Source organism: Oryctolagus cuniculus, chromosome 18 (assembly GCF_964237555.1).
Source record: "Oryctolagus cuniculus chromosome 18, mOryCun1.1, whole genome shotgun sequence".
Taxonomy (NCBI): Eukaryota; Metazoa; Chordata; class Mammalia; order Lagomorpha; family Leporidae; genus Oryctolagus; species Oryctolagus cuniculus.
Genome location: NC_091449.1, coordinates 13,125,203 through 13,146,256, shown reverse-complemented (window position 1 = coordinate 13,146,256; position 21,054 = coordinate 13,125,203). Strand labels below are relative to the sequence as shown.

At 56.3% G+C, this 21,054-nt stretch overlaps 1 protein-coding gene and 1 long non-coding RNA gene across 3 annotated transcripts in view; one reads left to right on the top strand and one right to left on the bottom strand.

Moving 5' to 3' along the window:
• The window catches only part of LOC138846442 (transforming growth factor beta-1 proprotein-like), a 43,192-nt gene extending 22,456 nt beyond the window's left edge, over positions 1-20,736 (bottom strand). Inside the window, exons 1-6 of one of the 2 annotated variants that reach the window (XM_070062157.1) lie at positions 17,090-20,723; positions 6,776-7,968; positions 5,292-5,452; positions 3,306-3,420; positions 1,237-1,314; positions 934-1,081 (exon numbers count right to left, since the gene is read on the bottom strand). In XM_070062157.1, the coding sequence (XP_069918258.1) occupies positions 960-1,081; positions 1,237-1,314; positions 3,306-3,420; positions 5,292-5,452; positions 6,776-7,118 (819 nt within the window). In that variant the 5' untranslated portion in view covers positions 7,119-7,968; positions 17,090-20,723 and the 3' untranslated portion in view covers positions 934-959. Of the gene's footprint in view, positions 1-933; positions 1,082-1,236; positions 1,315-3,305; positions 3,421-5,291; positions 5,453-6,775; positions 7,969-17,089 lie in introns of both variants that reach the window. The other variant, XM_070062159.1, reaches the window with a different exon arrangement.
• LOC138846444 (uncharacterized) lies at positions 11,805-16,449 on the top strand. Its single transcript, XR_011383928.1, has 3 exons — positions 11,805-14,605; positions 14,750-14,897; positions 16,119-16,449. It is a non-coding gene; the product is annotated as an uncharacterized lncRNA (long non-coding RNA).
• Positions 20,737-21,054: the final 318 nt, after the last annotated feature.

Here is a 21,054-nt window from a genome sequence, read left to right as displayed (position 1 = left end):
GCGCCCTCGCCGCTGAGCTCCTGTTTTGCCTCCCAGAGTCCAGGGCGCTCAGGACCGCAGCCCCTCACTCCCTGGGGGTCCTAGCCCAGGTGTGAGATCTGGTGCTGGAAGAGCCCTGGACAAGGGGCGAGGTCCAGCCGGGGACGCCATGAAAGAAAGCCCGGACAGCACCACAGATTCTCCTGGGGGAGGGGTGGGCTGCGACTTCCCGCTTGGCCCTCACATTCTAAGTGAACTCCAGGGACCTGGGCCCCAGCTGACTGGGCTGTGAGGTCCCCGCGCTCCAGCTCCAAGACGCCCTTCCCGCGTCCCAGCTCGCCAGGTGCCAGGCCTTCCAGGACCCCACGTTCCACCCTCCCATGCAGCCTCCCGCCACACGCAGCCAGCACACGAGGCCCAGCCTGCCACCTGCCAGGCCCCTCACTCCCTGGCTGAGCCCACATCCTGGGCAGTCAGCATCCCCACTTCCTCCACACCCAGCCAGGGCTCCCATTTCAGCCCAGGTCCCAGCCCTGGGAGCCTAATGTCCCAACGCCAGGGGCCAGCACTGGGGGCTCCGATCTGCCCGGGGTGTGGGAACCCAAAACGCACAGTCTCCTCCCTCTAGGCTCCCAGCAGGCAGCCTCCTCGACTCCAGCGGCCTTGCTCCCAGTCACAGATGCTCACCCAGCATTCTAGAACTCCAGCCCCAGACACTCAGAAGCCCCCAGCAAGGCAGCCTTGCCACACAGCATTCCAGTTCCCGTGCCCACATCCTGACAGCCTCCGACTGCTGCACTGCACCAGGAAGGGGCCCGGGCCCCACGTTCTAGGCCTCCCAGGTCCCAACCCAGCTGCCAGGTCCCGACCCTCAGGCTAAAGAGAATCCCAGCTGAGTGTGGCTCAGCCAGGGGCGCAGCCCAGAGGGCCACAGTCAGAGACCGCCATGTTCACCTGAAGCAGTAGTTGGTGTCCAGGGCTCAGCTGTGCTGGGCGCTGTGGAGCTGCTGGGCCTCCTCCGGAAAAGTGACGGTGAGTAACAAGAAGGGCAGTTGTGTGTTCTCAATGGTGATTTGCTCACCTTGGCGGCTGGTAGTGATCCCTGTTTGGGTGGGGACTCTCAGATGTATGGAACATGGCATGATGTAGTTTGAGGGGTTGGGGGTACACACACACGAGCACACGCAGGCACACACACGAGCACACTCAGGCACACAATCACAGCCGGGGATGGGCTGGGCCAGGCTGGGGACTCACCGTTGATGTCCACTTGGAGGACATTATTTTTGTTGTCACAGGAGCAGTGGGTGCTGAGGCGGAAACCCACTATTTCCTCTGTGGGAGTGGGGAGAGGGAAGGCAGTCTGAGTGGGAGGCTCAGCCAGACCCTGGAGGAAGGGGAAGGAAGGAGCAAACTCCAGGGGCTCCTCCTGCCTGGGACAGCCCTCTTGTACCCTTGCCCCCACCACCACCTTGGGCATCTTCCACTGCTTTCCCAGGGTGGGAGGGGTTCAGTTGCTTTCTCAGGAATATGAGCAGGGAGCTGGATTGGAAGTGGAGCAGCCAGGATTAAACTTGTTACCATGTGGGATGGTGGCTTTGCAGGTGGAAGGTTCACCCCCTATACCATAATACTGACCCACCATGTACTCCACTTCAGATGTGGCTCCCTGTTACTGTGCCTAGGAAAGCAGCAGACATGGCCCACGTACCTGGAGCGCTGTCACCTATGTAGACTCTGCTGGGGTTCAGACACCTGGCTCAGCCTGGCAAGCCCAAGCCGCTGCAGCCATTGGAGTAAAAAGCCAATGGAAGTTCTCTTTTTCTCTCCCACCCTCCCTCCATGTCTGTCTGTCTATCTCTAACTTGACTTTTTTTTTTTTTTTTTTTTTTTGGACAGGTAGAGATATAGATAGTGAAAGAGAGAGAGAAAGGTCTTCCTTCCTTTGGTTCACCTCCCAAATGGCCGCTACAGCTGGCGCACTGCACCGATCGAAGCCAGAAGCCAGGTGCCTCCTCCTGGTCTCCCATGCGGGTGCAGAGGCCTAAGTACCTGGGCCATCCTCCACTGCCCTCTGGGCCACAGCAGAGAGCTGCACTGAAAGAGGAGCAACTAGGACAAGAACCCAGTGCTCATATGGGATGGTGGCGTGGCAGGCAGACGATTAACCAAGTGAGCCACGGCGCTGGCCCCTCTATCTTGACTTTCAAATGAATCTTTTTTTTTTTTTCTGTAAGTTATTTTATTTATCACTGAAGAAAAAACACAGCAGCAAGTTCTGTGTTGGCTTCAATAAGACCAAATAGTTAAATCTTTAACATAGCTATTACACTCCAAAATTAAAATCAACAGAGTCATTACTACAAATCAATTGTTGAAAGAATGTATCCTGAAGAGAAAGAAAATTAGGAAAGAGAATTTAAACAGTTCCTCCAATCCACACTTTTATAAATATTGTCATATTTAAAATGCTTGAAAGGCATGAATCAAATGAATCTTTAAACAAAGAAATGTCTGCAGGAAGCATTGGAGACCCAGCATACAGACCATCTTCCATCCCCACCAGCTGCCTTAAAAATCAAGGTCCACGTGTACTGGTGTACCGCTCTGCCTTCCAAGTAATAAATAGTGTCCTAAACCCCTCCCTGTGTGCTGTCCCTGTAATCCCCCCCACTGTCCATCTGACAGGCCTAGCAGCTGACATAAAGAAAGGACGAGACCTGTCCTTGGTCACACAGGGGGTCAAGGCTGGGAGCCAAAGCTCAGCCTGGGGCTTTCCCGAGGGCAGATGTGGGATAAAGGCGACTGGAATGAGTGACTGATGGTTTCTAAGCTCCTCCTGCCTGCGGGCCCTGGGCTGTGTGCTTGCACAGACAGCGACCCGGACCCGGGAGATCCTGTCAGGCACAGTCTCTGGCCCAGGGCGCCCTCGCTGCACCTGGTCTAAGGAATTCTCCTGTGAGTCTCCATACAATCGCCCTCCTCCAGGGAGCCCTCCCTAAACCTAGGCTGGGCCAGCCACTCCCTTTGGGCTCCTCATCCCAGCATGGCCACTCTGGGTCATCACTGCACAGCTAACCACCCCCACCCACCCACCCACCCAGATGATGATGAGCTCAGTGCAGGCCAGGACCGGGCTGTCCTGGTCAGGCTTGTTGTCCCCTGCATCACCTGTCACAGGGCAGGGCAGAAAGCAGGTGCTCAGGACATGGATGAACCACGAACAGATCCCTCACTCATCTCCCAGCTCTGAGTGCCTCTGACAGCAACAGGGGGTGGGGGCAGAACCCAGGAGAAGCAGGGGTGGGACAGACCTGGGTCCTTACCTCCACCTCTCAGCCACTGCCGCACAATCCTGGTGACTTCGAAGGACAACCATTCATTGGTGTCTATGGGGGTCAGCTTCCAGCTCCTGAGGTAGCGCCAGGAATTGTTGTATTTCTGGAAGACAGAGCATGGAGATGTGAGAAGGCCGGAGATGCTGCCAGCGCCTCCCATGCAAGGACCACACCCCACACTCCACATGCTCCCTGGGCAGCTTTCAGACCCTGCCCACAGTACCACATGTGGTCCAGTGGGTTCCACCGCAACAGTACCCCAGAGAGGAGAGGCCACGGCTCCTTGGGGCTACTTGTCCCGAGCCGACTCTCTGAGGCCAAGACTGTGGTGCCAGCACCTGGGCTGTGCTGAGCATACAGTCGGCAGATGTGACAGCCTGGTTCTGAGCTGAAGGCATAGGGAGAAGTCATTCTGTACTCCAGTGTTTGGTAAAGTCCAGGAAGGCCAGCTGTGGGCCTGAGCAGTCCCAGGAGATCATGTCTACAAATCCAGGAGACTGGAGCTGGCTACGGCACAGCCTTGGACACCTGCATCCCAGATGAGCATCAGTTGGAGTCCAGGCTGCTCCACTTCTAAACCAGCTCCCTCTCTGCGGCTGGGAAGGCAGCCTTGGACGGTCCTAGTGGGGCCCCTGCCACGGCCGTGGGAGACTTGGATGCAGTTCCAGGCTCCTGGTTTCTGCTTGGCCCAGCCCTTGCCACTGTGTCCATTTGTGGAGTGAACCAGCACAGGGAGGATCTATCAGTCTGCTTTCTAATGAGTAAATCTCTTTTTGAAAAATAGTTTAACAAAAGAAAATGGGCATGTGACCTTCAGCACAGTGGGAAGCAACCTCCCGGGGTGGACAGCACCCTCCAGCAGCCACGGCAAGAAGCTGAGGTCTTCAGACTCAAAGAAATGAGCGCTCAGCCAAGTTCTCTCATGTGAGGCTCTAAGCTTGATGGTCCTGCGAGTCTAACATTCCCAATGACAGGGATTCTAGATCAGTGACTTCTAGGAACTCCAGCCCTTCTAGAGGGCAAAGAACTCTCCCGAGGCTCCACCTTGTAGAGCAGTGCTGTCCAAAGAATTTTCTGGAAATCTTCACAATCGTTGTGCAGACAGCAGCTGCTGGGGCAGTTACTTAGCTTCTAGAGGTTAAGGTGCCTGCTTTCCCATAGCGGGGTGCCTGGGTTGGATACCTAGCTCTATGTCCTGACTCCAGCTTCCTGCTCATGCTGACCTGGGGAGGTGGAGGGTGATGGCTCAAGTACCTGGGCCCCTGCCTCCCACGTGGGAGACCTGGACTGAGTTTTCAGCTGCCTGCTTTGTCCTGGCACAGCCCTGGCCATGGTAGGCATTTGGGGCGTGAACCAGCAGGTGGGAACGCTAAACATATACCTGTGTCTCTGTCTCTGAAAATTAAATAATGAATACAAAAGAAACTTGGGGGCTGGAGTTGTGGTGCAGTGGATTAATCCATGGCCTGTGATGCCAGCATCCCAGCTGAGCACTGGTCAAGGTCTGGCACTTCCACTTCTGATTGAGCTCCCTGCTAAAATGTCTGGGAAATCAGCGGAAGATGGCCCAACGCCAGGGCCTCTGCCTCCCACATGTGAAACCAGGATGGAGTTCATGCTGCTTGTTGGGCCTGCATAGCCCTGGTAAATTTGGACATGTAGGGTATGAAATCTCTCTCTGTCTGTACCTGGATCTCTCGCACTATTTCTGTAACTGTTCCTGTAAAATAAATAAAATTTAAAAAAAGCCCTCAAAGTAAACTTCTAACCTTTCCAGAAATTTCAGCTTTCAACAGTCCCACCTTCTTCAGGTGTCCAACTCCTAAGACCCCTGTCTTCCAGGCATTTAAAAGTCCCAGTTCCCCAGAGCCCAGGAGTCCCCGGTCTGTGCTCCCCTCCCGGGGCCATCTATGAGGACCCTGCGGCCAGCAGCCTTCCACCCCCACCTGGCCACAGCTCAGGCTCCCTCCTCACCTGGTACAGCTCCACGTGCTGCTCCTGCTGTATCTTGAGCACTTGCAGGTGCAGCTCTGCCTGGGACAGCATCACCGGCTCGGGCACTACTTGCCGGAGCTCTGACGTGTTGAAGAACATATAGACGCTGTGCCGGCTTTCTTTGTATGTTTTGTAGATTTCTAGTTGGGAGGAGCAGACAGAGGAGTCGGGGCTTTGGCAGGGGTACAAGGAGCAGGGTCACCCCCAGTCTTAGTGGAAGCACCCAGAGCTGGCAGCCCAGGTTGGAGTTGGACACTGACTTCTTCCTCTTCTCTTCTCTTCCTTTTTTTATTTTTTTGACAGGCAGAGTTAGACAGTGAGAGAGAGAAAGGTCTTCCTTCCGTTGGTTCACCTCCCCAAATGGCCGCTACGGCCGGCGCACTGTGCCGATCCGAAGCCAGAAGCCAGGTGCTTCCTCCTGGTCTTCCATGTGGGTGGAGGGCCCATGCTCCTGGGCCATCCTCCACAGCACTCCTGGGCCACAGCAGAGAGCTGGACTGGAAGAGGAGCAACCGGGACTCGACCAGCGCCCCAAGTGGGACTAGAACCCAAAGTGCGGTCACAGCAGGTAGAGGATTAGCCTAGTGAGCTGTGCGCCGGCTTGGACTCTGACACTTTTCAGCTGTGTGACCTTGGGGCCCGGGGTCCCTTTGGGTGGGCTTCCCGCCCTGCACCATGGGTCCTGACCACTCTGTCTACCTGAGGCCTCCATCTGCCCCCCCAGGGAGTGGCCCTGTGGCTCCCTTGTCCCAGGCCCCCAGCTCAGATGCGGATTGCACTGCAAGAGGAAGGGTCATGGGGAGAGCCTGGGGTCAGGAAGAGCCCCTGCTGCCTCTGTGCTGTGTGACCTGGGGCACTCACTCCCCTCCCTGAGGAGGCTAGCCTCCCCCTCTCACCTCCTCTCTCATCCCGTGCCCGCACCCATCACGGAGACCTCCGCCTATCTCGCCACGACCCCTGCAGTCCCACGTGTCCCGTGCGCCCTGGAAGCAGGTCCATGCACCTGGCACTTTGCTTGGTTCGCCTCACCTCGCTTTTGCCTCTTCTGACTTTCCGTTTCGTGACCCACAAACTCCGTCCAGCTTTCTCATTGGCTCCCTTTCCCACAAACTAGGGGCTCAGCCTCTACCCACAGAGCACCCCTCTCTGCAGCTCCCACCCCGCGACCCCCGCATTCCACGGGCCCTGCGGGAGGGAACGGCCTTCTACCCCATATCCTGTGTCCCCCAGGACCTCCCTCGATCCCGCGGGTCCCGTCCATTGGCGCTCTGTTCCAGGAGCAGTCCCTGAGGGTCGGGGAGTTCAGCGCCCCTTTCCTTAGTACACGTCCTCCCCCACGTTCCCTGTGTACCCAGGGGTCCCCTTCCTCCCGCTGTGTCCTCTGCAGGTAATTTCCTCCCTGACTCCTGCCCTCCGGTGCCCCCTGGTGGCCCCCTCCTGGGTCCCGGCCCCTCGAAGCTCACCATGGTTGCTGTCCACCATTAGCATGTGGAAGAACTTAGTGAAGATGTCGAACACTGGCTGGGACTGTGGCTTCTGCTCAGTGCTCTTCCTGCCCACCTGGTCGTGTCTTCTGTTGTACTGGACGAGCGTGTCCTCTGGCACTGGACTGGGCGGCACTTCCCTCTTATTCAGGGTGCGGGACAGCCCCACCTTGGGCAGGACTGCGGCGCGGACCGCCTCGATTTGCTGTTTGGGCAGCTCCATGTCGGTGGCGTTGCAGCTGGGCGTTCCCGCGGCCAGCCGGCCGGGCATCAACACTGCGAGCCACAGCAGCAGCAGCCGTCGCATGGGGGAGGGCGACATGGGGGAGGCGATGCACCCCAGCACTGCCGAGAACACCAACAGGGCTAGGGCAGGATGGGGAGGTCTCGACCAGGCAGGGGCTGAGGGTCTCAGGAAGACAGAAGCGGGGTGGAGGGGAGGCTGTGGCTGAGGGTTCTCAGTAGCCCACGGAAGAAAAGCAAATGGGCGAGCTTGCCACCGGAAGGCGGGTGGTCTTTAGCAGGAGAGCTGGAGCAGGGCTGAGACCCGTCCCGGGAGGAGGGAAAGTCCTGGATGAGCCGGGGCTCCGGAGACGGCAGGGGGCAACCGAGTCGGAGCAAAGCTTCTGCAGGAGACAGGGTCTGGGGCTCGGAGGACTGGCCCAGAACTGGGTCGCTGGGGTCGCCGAGGTCGCCGAGGAGGTGGTAGCCTGGAGTCCCCAAGTCCTGCCTCGGACTGGGCCACCGCCTGGCCAAGTGGTCCCTGCACCTGTAGCTCCCAGCTGTGGTGGAAAAGCCTCAGAAAGCCTCTCCTTTTATGCCAACAGCTCCTCCCTCCTCCGGCTCCTCCCCAGTGGGGGGGGGGGAGGGAGGCTCTGCTCAGACTCTGTGGCCTCAGGCAGCTACTTCCTCTGCTTCCTGTCCAGGCTCTGCCTGCAGGTGCCTCCTAGCTGGGGCTGTCCCAGAAGGGGCGTCCTCCCTGCACTGCTGGCCAGAGGATCCACCTGGGATCCCTCATCCCGTATCAGAGTACCAGCTGGGGTTCTGTCTGCTCTGCTTCTGGTCCAGTGGCCTGCTAGTGGAGAAGGCAGATGGCAGTAGCTCAGGAGCTAGGCTTCTTGCCATTGCTGGGAGGCCAGGCTGCAGTTCCAGGTTTCTGTGATCACGGTCATCTGGGGAGGCAACAAGTGGATGGCCGCTCATGCCCATTTCCCGCCCCCCCACCAGACACTCTACCTTTTAAGCAAATAAATAAATCTTTAAAAAAAAAAAAAAAACAGCAAAATGTACCCTAGAATCTTGGGGAGCCACCTTTTAGGAGGTGGATCCTAAGGCCTCCCCTTGAGAGAGGCTGGTCTTGCACTTGCAGGGCTGCAGGGCTGAGATGTGACTCCCAAGGCTGGGTGCTCGGAGGTGCTGAGGCCCCCTCCCCTGCTCCCTCTGGGGGTGCCTCACTCTGAGGGGGTCAGTGTGAGTTCAGAGAAGCAGCCAACAGAGGGGCACAAGCAATGCAGAGCTGGGGTCTGTGGCCGACACCAGCACCATGTGAGCGCCCATGCAGGGGGCAGGCAGGTCTCTCAGCCCTAAGCAAGTCTCCCTGTGACTGCAGCGCGGCCAACACCCTCATGCTAATTCAGGAGAGACCTGGGCCACAGGCGCAGAGCTCAGCTATTGCTAGATTCCAGACTTACAGAAACTATGTAATGAAATAAATCTGGGCCGGCGCCGCGGCTCACTAGTCTAATCCTCCCCTTGCGTCGCCAGCACACGGGGTTCTAGTCCCGGTTGGGGCGCCGGACTCTGTCCTGGTTGCCCCTCTTCCAGGCCAGCTCTCTGCCGTGGACAGGGAGTGCAGTGGAGGATGGCCCAGGTGCTTGGGCCCTGCACCCCAGGGAGACCAGGATAAGTACCTGGCTCCTGCCATCAGATCAGCGCGGTGCGCCGGCCGCAGTGTGCCGGCCGCGGCGGCCATTGGAGGGTGAACCAACGGCAAAGGAAGACCTTTCTATCTGTGTCTCTCTCTCTGACTGTCCACTCTGCCTGTCAATAAATAAATAAATAAGTAAATAAATAAGTAAATAAATCTGGGACAGGTGCTGTAGCACAGCAGGGGAAACCTCCCGTTTGTGGTACTGATATCCCACATGGGGTCTGGTTCGAGTCCCGGCTGCTCCACTTCCCATCCAGCTCCCTGCTGATGCTTTCTGAAAGATGCAGACAGGCCGAGGGCTTGGGCTCCTGCACCCATGTGGGCGACCTCAAAGAACCTCCTGGCTTCTGGCTTCAGGCTTCAGATTGGCCCAGTTCTATCTGTTGTGGCCATTTGGGCAGTGAACCTGAAGATGGAAGGTCTTCTCTCTGTCTCTCTCTAACTCTGCCTTTCAGATAAATAATCTTTGTAAATAAATAAATAAAAAGAAGATACATGTTTGTTGTTGCTTTTTTTTTTTTTTTTTTTTTTACAGGCAGAGTGGACAGTGAGAGAGAGAGACAGAGAGAAAGGTCTTCCTTTTGCCGTTGGTTCACCCTCCAATGGCCGCCGCGGCCGGCGCGCTGCGGCCGGCGCACCGCGCTAATCCGATGGCAGGAGCCAGGAGCCAGGTGCTTTTCCTGGTCTCCCATGGGTGCAGGGCCCAAGCACCTGGGCCATCCTCCACTGCACTCCCTGGCCACAGCAGAGGGCTGGCCTGGAAGAGGGGCAACCGGGACAGAATCCGGTGCCCCGACCGGGACTAGAACCCGGTGTGCCGGCGCCGCAAGGCGGAGGATTAGCCTAGTGAGCCGCGGCGCCGGCCCATGTTGTTGCTTTTTAAAATATATATACCAATATAGATAGAGGGACAGAGACACAGAGAGATCCATTCACCGGTTCACACCCCAAATGCCTGGGAACTGGGAACTCAACCCGGGTCTCCCACTCAGTGGCACATTCCCAATTATTGAATGCTAACATCCCACCCAACATCTATTTTTACAAATAATTTCTGTTTTTTCCTTTCCAGAGGTAGAGAGAAAGAGATGCATAGTTTTCTCTGACACTTATGGCAATAATTTGAATACATGAGTATTTGAATACTTTTGCATCAAAACTAATACCATCATATTTTGCTATTATTCTTATGATTGATTGATTCATTTATTTGAAAAACTAAGGGAGAGACAGAGACACACAGGGATCTTCCAGGTGCTGGTTCACTCCCCAAATGACCACCACAGCTGGGCTGGGCCAGGCCAAAGCCAGAAGCCAAGAACTCCATCCTGGCCTACTCCATGGGGGCAGGGGCCCACTGGAGCCATCAATGCTGCCTTCCAGTGCATTAGCAGGAAGTTGTAAAGGAAGGTGAGTGGCTGAGGTCTGAGTCAGGCACTCAAATGTGGGATACAGTGTCTAAATATTGGTGGACCCCTCCTCCATCCGGGTATTGGGGAGCACGTGGGTGTCGCTCCCCCTCTTCGTGGAGGAACGACACAGGACCCTGCGCTGTTCCTTCGTCTGCTCGGCCCTCCCCGGGTTTGCTGCTGGTTCTTCCCGGGTTGGCTACTATCCCTTCCACCTCCGTGGAAGGGCAGTTCCCCCTGGCCACATTCCCCACTTCCGCAGGGGAGCGGCACACCGCCGGCCGGCTTTCTCGGGGGGTGCACAGGTGTTCCCCTTAGATGTTCCCCTTAGATGTTCCTTGTGCATGCCGTCTCTCTCCTCCTTTATAGTCCTCCTCCGCCAATCCGAACTCGGCTGCCCACACGCCGAGTACGCTGCTCTCCTCCAATCAGTAGCAAGTCCTACAGTTTATTGGTTGAACTGGAGGCAGCTGTGCGGAAGCTGTTTACTTCTCTCCCAGCGCCATATTGTGGGAGAGCAGATGCATAGAATAAGTCTTAATTCCAGTAACTCAGTCTAGTCCGGGCTGCTCCCCACAGTGGGGGTTGCAGAGGCCGTGGCCCCTTCTCCCTAATCCAAGGCCCTGCTGCTTCAGCTAGAGTAGCCCTGCCAGTCTCCTAGGCCTGCTCCATGTAATCTCGCCACCCAATAATAAGTAGTAACAGTATCAGCCACGTAGCTGTGTGCCAGTGGCTCTGCATGGACTTGTGTGTTTTTCCTACTCATGCCTTAGAGCAACCCTAAGGCACACCACCACTCACATCCCATGATGGGAAACAGGACATGAGGGAGAGATAACTTTGCTAAGAGCCCACTGCCAGCTCACCAGTGCCCCAGGCCCTGTTGAGAGCACGTTCCAGCCTTCCCAGCGTTCCTGCCTGTCCACGGCTCTCCTTGACTCCCATTTTGCACATGAAGAAACTGAGGTGCTTCCTTGGGGACAGGGAACAACATGTCCTAGGCCAGCAGAGGTAACCCAGGCCTTTGTTCCTTGAGGCACAAGGAGGGCAGGAAGCAGTGGCAGGAGGTGGGCTGGGGGCATCCAGGCAAGGAGGCTGAGAGAGGGTGTGTGTGTGGGGGTGAGGGGGTGATGTGCTGATTCTCAAGTGTCCTGGGTCAGTCTGGATCCGCACAGCCCTGGGTTCCTCAAGGCCCTTGCTGTGTGGACCCTGGACAACGGCTTCAGCTCCCTGAACCCCAATCTCTTCATCTGTAAAAGGGAGCAATGCTGCCAGCCTCCCAGGTGTGACAACACACATGAAGCCTGGAATGGCGCAGTGACCATCCCAGCGTCTCCCCCAGCCTGCAGAGTAAGCGTCTGAGTGGTCGTCGGCGTTATCATCCAGACCCTTCCCCAGCAGTCTGATGACAGCACTCTCTACCCTGCACGCCTCTGCCTCCCTCCGGGAGCCCACCCAGCTGCACTGGCCTTGCTTCCCAGAAGCCCCCCACCCTGCCAGACCAGAGGACTCCCAACCTGTGTGGGGCCCGGCTGGCGTTTCCTCCCTCCAGGCTCCGGGGCCCCACTCCTGGGGAGAGGAGAAGGGACTGGGGCTGACCAGGACAGCCCGGTCCTGGCCTGCACTGAGCTCATCATCATTTGGGTGGGTGGGTGGGTGGGGGTGGTTAGCTGTGCAGTGATGACCCAGAGTGGCCATGCTGGGATGAGGAGCCCAAAGGGAGTGCCTGGCCCAGCCTAGGTTCAGGGAGGGCTTCCTGGAGGAGGACGTTTCTGAGCTGATGTTGGAGGGCTGAGTAAAATCCAGAAGGAAGCAGTGAGGGGCCGCATGTTCTGGGCAGGGAGCAGCCTGTGCAAAGGCCCTGAGAGCAGGCAGAGCCGGGCACAGTGCATCTGCCCAGGAAAGGACTGGGCCACTCCTCTCCCTCGCTGAGTCCACAGTGCCCAGGGGTCCCTCCTAGTCATGCACGCATCCCAGGACTCCCCTCAGGCTCCTGTCCTGGGCCCCGCCCTGTGTGGGAGGCGTGGGGGACACAGTGCGGGCAGGATAGCCCTGGGTCCTGCCCTCCTGGGTCCACTTCCCTCTGCACTTAGCAGTTCCTGCCAAAGCCCCGGCAGGCAGCAGTGACCTGGAAGGACCAAGGCTGTGAATGGGGAGGCAAAGGCAGAGGGGTTGGGGTGAGGGTGGGGAAGCCCCCATTGCTGTGTGGGCCCAGAGCAGGCACCCAAACTCATCTGGGGGCCAGGAGGGCTCCCTGGAGGAGGGCGATTGTGTGGAGACTCACAGGAGAATTCCTTAGGCCAGGTGCAGGGAGGGCGCCCTGGGCCAGAGACTGTTCCTGACGGGATCTCCCATGTCTGGGTCGCTGTCTGTCCAAGCACACAGCCCAGGGCCCGCAGGCAGGAGGAGCTTAGAAACCATCACTCACTCATTCCAGCCGCCTTTATCCCACATGTGCCCTCGGGAAAGCCCCAGGCTGAGCTTTGGCTCCCAGCCTTGGCCCCCTGTGTGACCAAGGGCAGGTCACGTCCTTTCTGTATGTCAGCTGCTAGGCCTGTCAGATGGACAGTGGGGGGGATTACAGGGACAGCACACAGGGAGGGGTTAGGTCAGAGCACCCAGTACCTGTGAGCTGATTGGCTACTGCTGGTCCATCCCTCAGTGTTTCCTCCAGATGTTTGTTTCTGTGCTTAAAGATTTATTTATTTAAGTCCGGCGCCACAGCTCACTAGGCTGATCATCCGCCTTGCAGCGCCGGCACATCGGGTTCTAGTCCCGGTTGCCCCTCTTCCAGACTAGCTCTCTGCGGTGGACAGGGAGTGCAGTGGAGGATGGCCGAAGTCCTTGGGCCCTGTACCCCATGGGAGACCAGGATAAGTACCTGGCTCCTGCCATCGGATGAGCGCGGTGCGCTGGCCGCAGCACTCTGGCCACGGCTGCCATTGGAGGGTGAACCAACGGCAAAGGAAGACCTTTCTCTCTGTCTCTCTCTCTCACTGTCCACTCTGCCTGTCAAAAAATTAAAAAAAAAAAGATTTATCTATTTAAAAAAGGATTTCTTTATTTATTGAAAGGCAGAGTTAGAGAAATAGAGATCTTCCACTGACCTGTTCACTGGCTGGGACGTGCCAGGATGAAGCCAGGAGCCTGGAACTATCAGGGTCTCCACGGTGGTGCCAGGGCCCAGAGCACTTGGGCCATTTCTGCTGTTTTCCCAGGCAGCTCTCTGAGGTGGAGCAGCCAGTGGACTATCTTATGGTCCAGCTTCAAAGCTGCCCACTGGGACGTCAGCATCCCACATGGGTGCCTGTTCAATTTCCGGTCGCTCCACTTCTGATCCAGCTCCCAAATATTTGCCAGGGAAAGGAGCAGAACTGCACCCACATGGCAGAGCACTATGAAGCTCCTGGATTTGGCCGGGCCTAATCCTGTCCATTGCAGCCATTTTGGTAGTGAACCAGCAGATGGAAGATCTCTCTCTCCAACTTTTTTTGTTTTTTTTTTTTTTTAACATTTATTTATTTATTTGAAAGTCTGTGTTACACAGAGAGAGAGAGAGAGAGAGAGACTTCCATCTTAAATCCGCTGGTTCCCTCCCCAATTGGCTGCAATGGCCGGAGCTGCACTGATCCGAAGTCAGGAGCCAGGAGTTTTTTCCGGGTCTCCCACGTGGATGCAGGGGCCCAAGGACTTGGGCCATCTTCTCCTGCTTTCCCAGGCCACAGCAGAGAGCGGGATTGGAAGTGGAGCAGCTGGGACTCGAACCGGCGCACATATGGGATGCCAGCACTGCTTGCCGCGGTTTCACCCACTACACCACGGCGCCAGCCCCCAACTTTTTTTTTCTTGTAACTGTTTTTCAGTTGAATAAATAGTTTTTTGTTTGTTTGTTTGTTTGGTTTTTGGATACAAAGTCAATCAGCCAGAACTCTAACTGCTGCTATGGAATGCCAGCGTCTCAGTTGGTGGCTTAAACTGTTGCCCAACAATGCCAGCTCTGAGATCTTTGTTAAAAGGTTGTGGGTCAGGCCCAGCTGAAAACAAAAAAAACTGAGGCTCTCTCTCTCTGGGTGCACACTGCATCTACTGAGAACAGTGAGGAAATAAATAGCCAAACACCAGAGGTCACATGCTATGGGGAACAAGGTGATGTCATGGTCTGGGAGGGTGTGCATCCTGCAGGGCTCACTGAGGAGGTGATGTGAGCTGAGACCTGAAGGGGACGCTGCTGGCAAAGCAAAGAGCTGAGCATCGTGGTGGGGGTGGTGGGAGGGGCAGGGGAGGGCTGTCCAGGCAGGAGGAGCCCCCTGGAGTTTGCTCCTTCCTTCCCCTTCCTCCAGGGTCTGGCTGGGCCTCCCACTCAGACTGCCTTCCCTCTCCCCACTCCCACAGAGGAAACAGAGGGCTTCCGCCTCAGCACCCACTGCTCCTGTGACAGCACAGATGATGTCCTCCAACTGGACATCAACGGTGAGTCCCAACCTGGCCCAGCCCATCCCCGGCTGTGATCTGTGTGTGCCTGCATGTGCTCATGTGTGTGTGTGTGTGTGTGTGTACCTCCAACCCCACAAATCAGCCCTGGACCACTGATCTAGAGAGCCCTCACCCTAACAGGGATCAGTTCCGGCCGCCGAGGTAACCATGCCGCCGCTCATAGCATGAACCGGCCCTTCCTGCTCCTTGTGGCTACTCCCCTAGAGAGGGCACTGCAGCTATATGGCACCTGGCACCACTGAGCCCTGGACACCAACTACTGCTTCAGGTGAACATGGCGGTCTCTGACTGTGGTCCTCCGGGCTGCGCCCCTGGCTGAGCCACACTCGGCTGGGCTTCTCTTTAGCCTGAGGGTCGGGACCTGGCAGCTGGGTTGGGACCTGGGAGGCCTCGAACGTGGGGCCCGGGCCCCTTCCTGGTGCAGTGCAGCAGTCGGAGGCTGTCAGGATGTGGGCACAGGAACTGGAATGCGGTGTGGCAAGGCTGCCTTGCTGGGGGCTTCTGAGTGTCTGGGGCTGGAGTTCTAGAATGCTGGGTGAGCATCTGTGACTGGGAGCAAGGCCGCTGGAGTCGAGGAGGCTGCCTGCTGGGAGCCTAGAGGGAGGAGACTGTGCGTTTTGGGTTCCCACACCCCAGGCAGATCGGAGCCCCCAGTGCTGACCTCTGGCGTTGGGACATTAGGCTCCCAGGGCTGGGACCTGGGTTGAAATGGGAGCCCTGGCTGGGTGTGGAGGAAGTGGGGATGCTGACTGCCCAGGATGTGGGCTCAGCCAGGGAGTGAGGGGCCTGGCAGGTGGCAGGCTGGGCCTCGTGTGCTGGCTGCGTGTGGCGGGAGGCTGCATGGGAGGGTGGAACGTGGGGTCCTGGAAGGCCTGGCACCTGGCGAGCTGGGACGCGGGAAGGGCGTCTTGGAGCTGGAGCGCGGGGACCTCACAGCCCAGTCAGCTGGGGCCCAGGTCCCTGGAGTTCACTTAGAATGTGAGGGCCAAGCGGGAAGTCGCAGCCCACCCCTCCCCCAGGAGAATCTGTGGTGCTGTCCGGGCTTTCTTTCATGGCGTCCCCGGCTGGACCTCGCCCCTTGTCCAGGGCTCTTCCAGCACCAGAAATCACACCTGGGCTAGGACCCCCAGGGAGTGAGGGGCTGCGGTCCTGAGCGCCCTGGACTCTGGGAGGCAAAACAGGAGCTCAGCGGCGAGGGCGCTGCCCGGAGTCAGACCTGGACCTGCTCAGGGCTCTGGGCCACGGGGACGCAGGCTGCGGAATCTAGACCTGGGAGCCCGATCCAGGGGACACCCCCAACACACACGTACCAGGGAATCCAGAAAGTTAACTGAAAACTGGAATTAACAGCCCGAGCATATTTTGGTACAAATGGTTTCTGAAATCTATGCATGTTTTTTAATGTATGTATTTTCCATGTATTAAAAAAGTTTTTGCATCAAAATCTTACTTTGCTCCTCAATAATTTTATATAAATTAATACTCACAGGTAGGCATTGTGGCCTAACAGGTAAACCAGCTGCCTGCACCGCCAGCATCCCATATGGGCTCCAGTCTGATGCCTGGCTGCTCTACTTTGATCCCACTTCCTACTAATTAACCTGGGAAAGCAATGAAGATACCCCAAGTGCTTCGGCACCCACGTGGGAGGTCCGTATGAAGCTCTGGCTCCTGGCTTTGGCCTGCCGCAGCCCTGGACATTTGGGGAGTGCACAAGCAGATGGAAGCTTGCTCGCTCGCTCTCTCTCCCTATCTCTGTAACTCTGCCTTTCAAAAAAGAAAAATAAGTATTTTAAATAAATGAATAATAAACTAATAAATGCTATTCTATGAATATAAAATATATTTGTATTCATACATTATATAAATATACCAATAATACATAAATATACAGATACATAAAAATAGGAATTTGGATATTATAGAAATGGACACTTTGCTATGGATTAGAACAGATATGAATATGTATTTATACCTATAATTATACATTGTAGAAACATTAAGTATATAAAACAATGGATGGTACATATTATGTAACTACATATTATTACATACCTAACATTTAGATATTATATAAATGGATATTTATAATAGATATAACCAATTTTGTAAACATTAACTTCAGATTATACATTAAACACACAGATGTTATATGTAGTTATACATACACACACGTTACATAGAAACATACTACATACACAGATGTTACATAGAAACATACTACATACACAGATGTTACATAGAAACATACTACATACACAGATGTTACATAGAAACATACTACATACGCAGATGTTACGTAGAAACACACGCACATACTACACAGATGTTACGTAGAAACATACATACTACATACACACATGTTACATAGAACACACACTACACACATGTTACATAGAACACACGCACACACTACACACATGTTACATAGAACACACACACTACACACACACATGTTACCCGTGAGCGGGTGTCTCACACGGAGAAGCGCGGCTCCGGGAACTCTAGGAGGAGCCCAGGAGAGGCACCGCCCCTCTCAAGGCCTAGCCCGCGGCCGGCTCTTTCTCCGTCCAAACGTCCCAGCAGAGGACGGAGGAGCCCGCCGGGGACGCCTGGACGCCGACGGGACCCCGCAGAGCCCCTCTCGCGGCTCCGGCCGGGCTCCGCAGCCCCCGCTCCCCCAGCCCAGCCCGCGCGGGCGCCCCGGGCTCTGGAACCTTCCGCGGGGCAGGAAGTGGGCGGGCACAGGGTCACGTGGGCGGCGGCGCCTGCGCAGAGCGCCCGCACCCCAGCGTCGCCAAGCGAAGCTCTGGGAGGCCTGCGGGGAGCTCCAGGACTCCCGGGTGTCGGAGGTTGGCTTGGGCCAGACTGGGAGCGTCTGTGCCAGCGTCCGCACCCGGAACCCGGCGTTCAGCTCAGAGCTGCTGTCGGCCTGTGTGTCGTGAGCCTGCGTGGGCTGAGGTTTTCACGCTCGCTCAGCTGCCCACGGGCTCCGCGGGTGTGCTGACCCTGTCTCCGACGCCCGAGGGCCCCGGGAGGCTTCTGCACGTGCCCTGGGGCTGCCAGACTGAGGGAAGGGGCCTTGCAAGCAAGGACGAAGTGGAGTGAATCACGGGCCCTGGAGGCCACAGGCCTGGCCTTGTCCTGGACGGGTGCCGGAGCACTTCCGGGTCAGCTGGGGCGGGGTCACGGCGGCCGCTGCTGAGGGTCTCCCGCCAGCTGTCCGCGCCTGGCTGCTGCTGCCCAGGGACCCTGTGGAGGACCCCGGACGTGGCGAAGGGTCACGGACGGTCCAGGGCTCAGGCCGTCAGAGCCGTGGCCGCCCCGCCCTGGACATGAAAGCCGTCTCTGGCAAACACGTGTGCGGCCCCCTCAGGCTGGCGGCCGATGGCCGGAACGTTTTCCCCGGAGCATGCGCACCGCCGCCCCGTCCTGGACTCCTGAAGTCTCCGTCTCTGACCCTGCTGCCTGTTCGGATGCAGAGTCCGGGCCTCCGGTCTCTTCCGCCCTCTCGGGGTCATGGCTCTCAGAAAGGCCTCGTGTGGCCCTGGAAATTCCCTTCGTGGCCGCCCTGTCCTGCACATCTGCGCTGGACAGATGGGGCCTGTTAGGAAAAGCGCAGACTAGCGAGGAGGCAGTCTATAAATCTACAGCCAGACCGAATTTTTTCAGAGCAAATGAATTTGTAGAGGTGGATGACAGACTGCTGGCACACAAATTGTTGGAACACGTGGCAGAAGGCCCCCACCCCAGTGTCCGGTCGTTTTCTAGTTTAGGAGGGACTGGGCTGGGGGTGGGGGTGGGAGGCAGCAGGCGGAGGTGGTTTCCTGGAACTGGCCGTTCAGGTGGCCTTGTGAACCTGGGAAAGCATGGGGGTGTAGAGGCAATAGGGTGTGAGGCCTTGTTGAGATTCAAGGGCAAGGAATACATCGCAGTGTTTCGCTGTGTTCAGGGCAATGGAGAACGGCTGAGGCTTATGTCCTTGTTTGGTCAGGGCCGTGCTCCCCAGGGGGGCAGAGCCGGCAGAGAAGCCAGTCCAGCCGAGTGTGAGAGCAAACAGCAGCCCCGTTTCCGAGGCGCGCTTCCTCCCTCCCTTTGCAAATGGCAAGAAAATAAGGCCTGGCTCCCGGTGTCTCAAAATTCAGGTCAGGCTCTTAGGGTGTTTTTTATTTTGTTTTAAGATGTATTTATTCGGGAGGCAGAGAGAGAGAGGTCTTCCACCCACTGGTTCACTCCCCAAATTGCCACAACGGCCAGAGCTGCGCCGATCCGAAGCCGGGAGCCAGGAGCTTCTGTCGGCTCTCCCACACGGGTCCAGGGGCCTAAGTTCTTGGCCATCTTCTGCTGCTTTCCCAGGCCATAGCAGAGAGCTGGATCAGAAGTGAAACAGCTAGGATTTGAACTGGCACCCATATGGGATGGCAACACTACAGGTTGTAGCTTTATCTGCTATGCCACAGTGGCAGCCCCTTTTTGGTTGTTTAAAGATTTGTTGTATTTAGTTGAAAGAGTTACACAGAGATATCATCTGTCTGCTATTCACTCCTCAAATGGCCACGATGGCCAGGGCTGGGCCAGGAGGAGACCAGGAGCCAGAAGTTGTTCCAGGTCTCCCACAGGGTGCAGGGGTCCAAGCAGTTGGGCCATCTACTGATTTTCCAGACACATTAGCAGGGAGCTGGATAGGAAGTGGAGCCTCTAGGGCTGGGGCAGACTGGAGCCAGGAGTTTCTTCTGGGTCTCCAAAGGATGCAGCAGCCCAAGTACTTGGATGAACACCTGCTGTCTCCCAGCATAGCTGGAAGCTGTATTGGAAACAGAGTAGTGATGTGGCAGAGGTCCCTGTCTTCCTGTCTTTTAGTTAGACTTGTTTCTTTCTTTCTTTTTAATTAGGCAGAATTAGACAGTGAGAGAGACAAAGGTTTTCCCTCCGTTGGTTCATCCCCCAAATGGCCGCTACGGCCTGTGCACTGTGCTGATCCAAAGCCAGAAGCCAGGCGCCTCCTCCTGGTCTCACATGCAGGTGCAGGGCCCAAGCACTTGGGCCATCCTCCACTGCCTTCCCGGGCTACAGCAGAGAGCTGGACTGGAAAAGGAGCAACAGGGACTAGAATCTGGCGCCCATAGGGGATGGCAGTGCCATAGGCGGAGGATTAACCAAGTGAGCCCAGATTTGTTTCTAACTAACATGATTAAATCTGTAGTAGAAGCCTTCCCAAGGTCAGAAAAAGAAAAAGGGAGGCATTTGTCCTGGGAATAACATGTAGTTTTTGTCTGCTTGCCTATGAGTACTTCAGCCGTAGTTACTATCTGCTTATATAGAACCATTTCAAGTTCTGCTTGTTAGTACAGAGCAGTGTTAACCCTTGGCAGACAGCAGATGGCTTAGTATGTGTGTAAAAAGTTCATATCTTGTTAACCCTGCATGTGCAGTGTTGTATCAGTCCTGTGGCCACCGTGTCACAATAGAGTATATTCATGTAACCATATAAGGGAGACAGAGGCTAAAATCATATATAAGGAAAATCCTTCCTTGTTGGGGGCTCAGGATTTTGGATAAGAAATGCCACCTGGGTCTTATGCCAGCATAATAAAAGACTACTTCCTGTTAAGAGGCCTTGGTGTCCTGTCTTGGTACATGAATCCTGCTACAGTGGGGACTTGAACCCAGGCACTGGGCTATGGGACGTGGGCATCCCAAGCAGGAGCTTAACCCACTGTGCTTCAACGCCCACCCCTACTCACAGCAACTTAATAGTCTTCCTGCTGGTCCTGTGCATAGCAGATTTGGAGTGCCCTGTGCCTGCCCCTTTGCATGGTGTTCCCTGTGCAAGACACCGATGTGAAATATAAAATGCCGTTGGCTCCCCATGAGTCCCCCTGTCACTGGGCTCCCGGGCCCTCTCGGCCCTGGCTGCCTGGGCTGGCACATAAAGCTCCCCAGGGGCTCTGGGCAGGGGGGCCTGGCCCTGGGCGGAGCCTGGCACAGTAACCTTGAGAGCACAGTGGTAGACTCTGTTAGGTTTGGAATCGCTCTGGTCTGGCCTTTCGTACACCCAGAGATGAGACAGAGCCAACGTCGACGCCAACGTCGACAGAGACTGGTTGATTTACTGAAGCACGGAGGGGCAACAGTCTGTTCTTTTTTTAATTTTTATTTTATTTTATTTTATTTTATTTTTTTATTTTTTGACAGGCAGAGTGGACAGTGAGAGAGAGAGAAAGGTCTTCCTTTGCTGTTGGTTCACCCTCCAATGGCTGCCGTGGCTGGCGCACCGCGCTGATCCAATGGCAGGAGCCAGGAGCCAGGTGCTTTTCCTGGTCTCCCATGGGGTGCAGGGCCCAAGCACCTGGGCCATCCTCCACGGCACTCCCTGTCCACAGCAGAGAGCTGGCCTGGAAGAGGGGCAACCGGGACAGAATCCG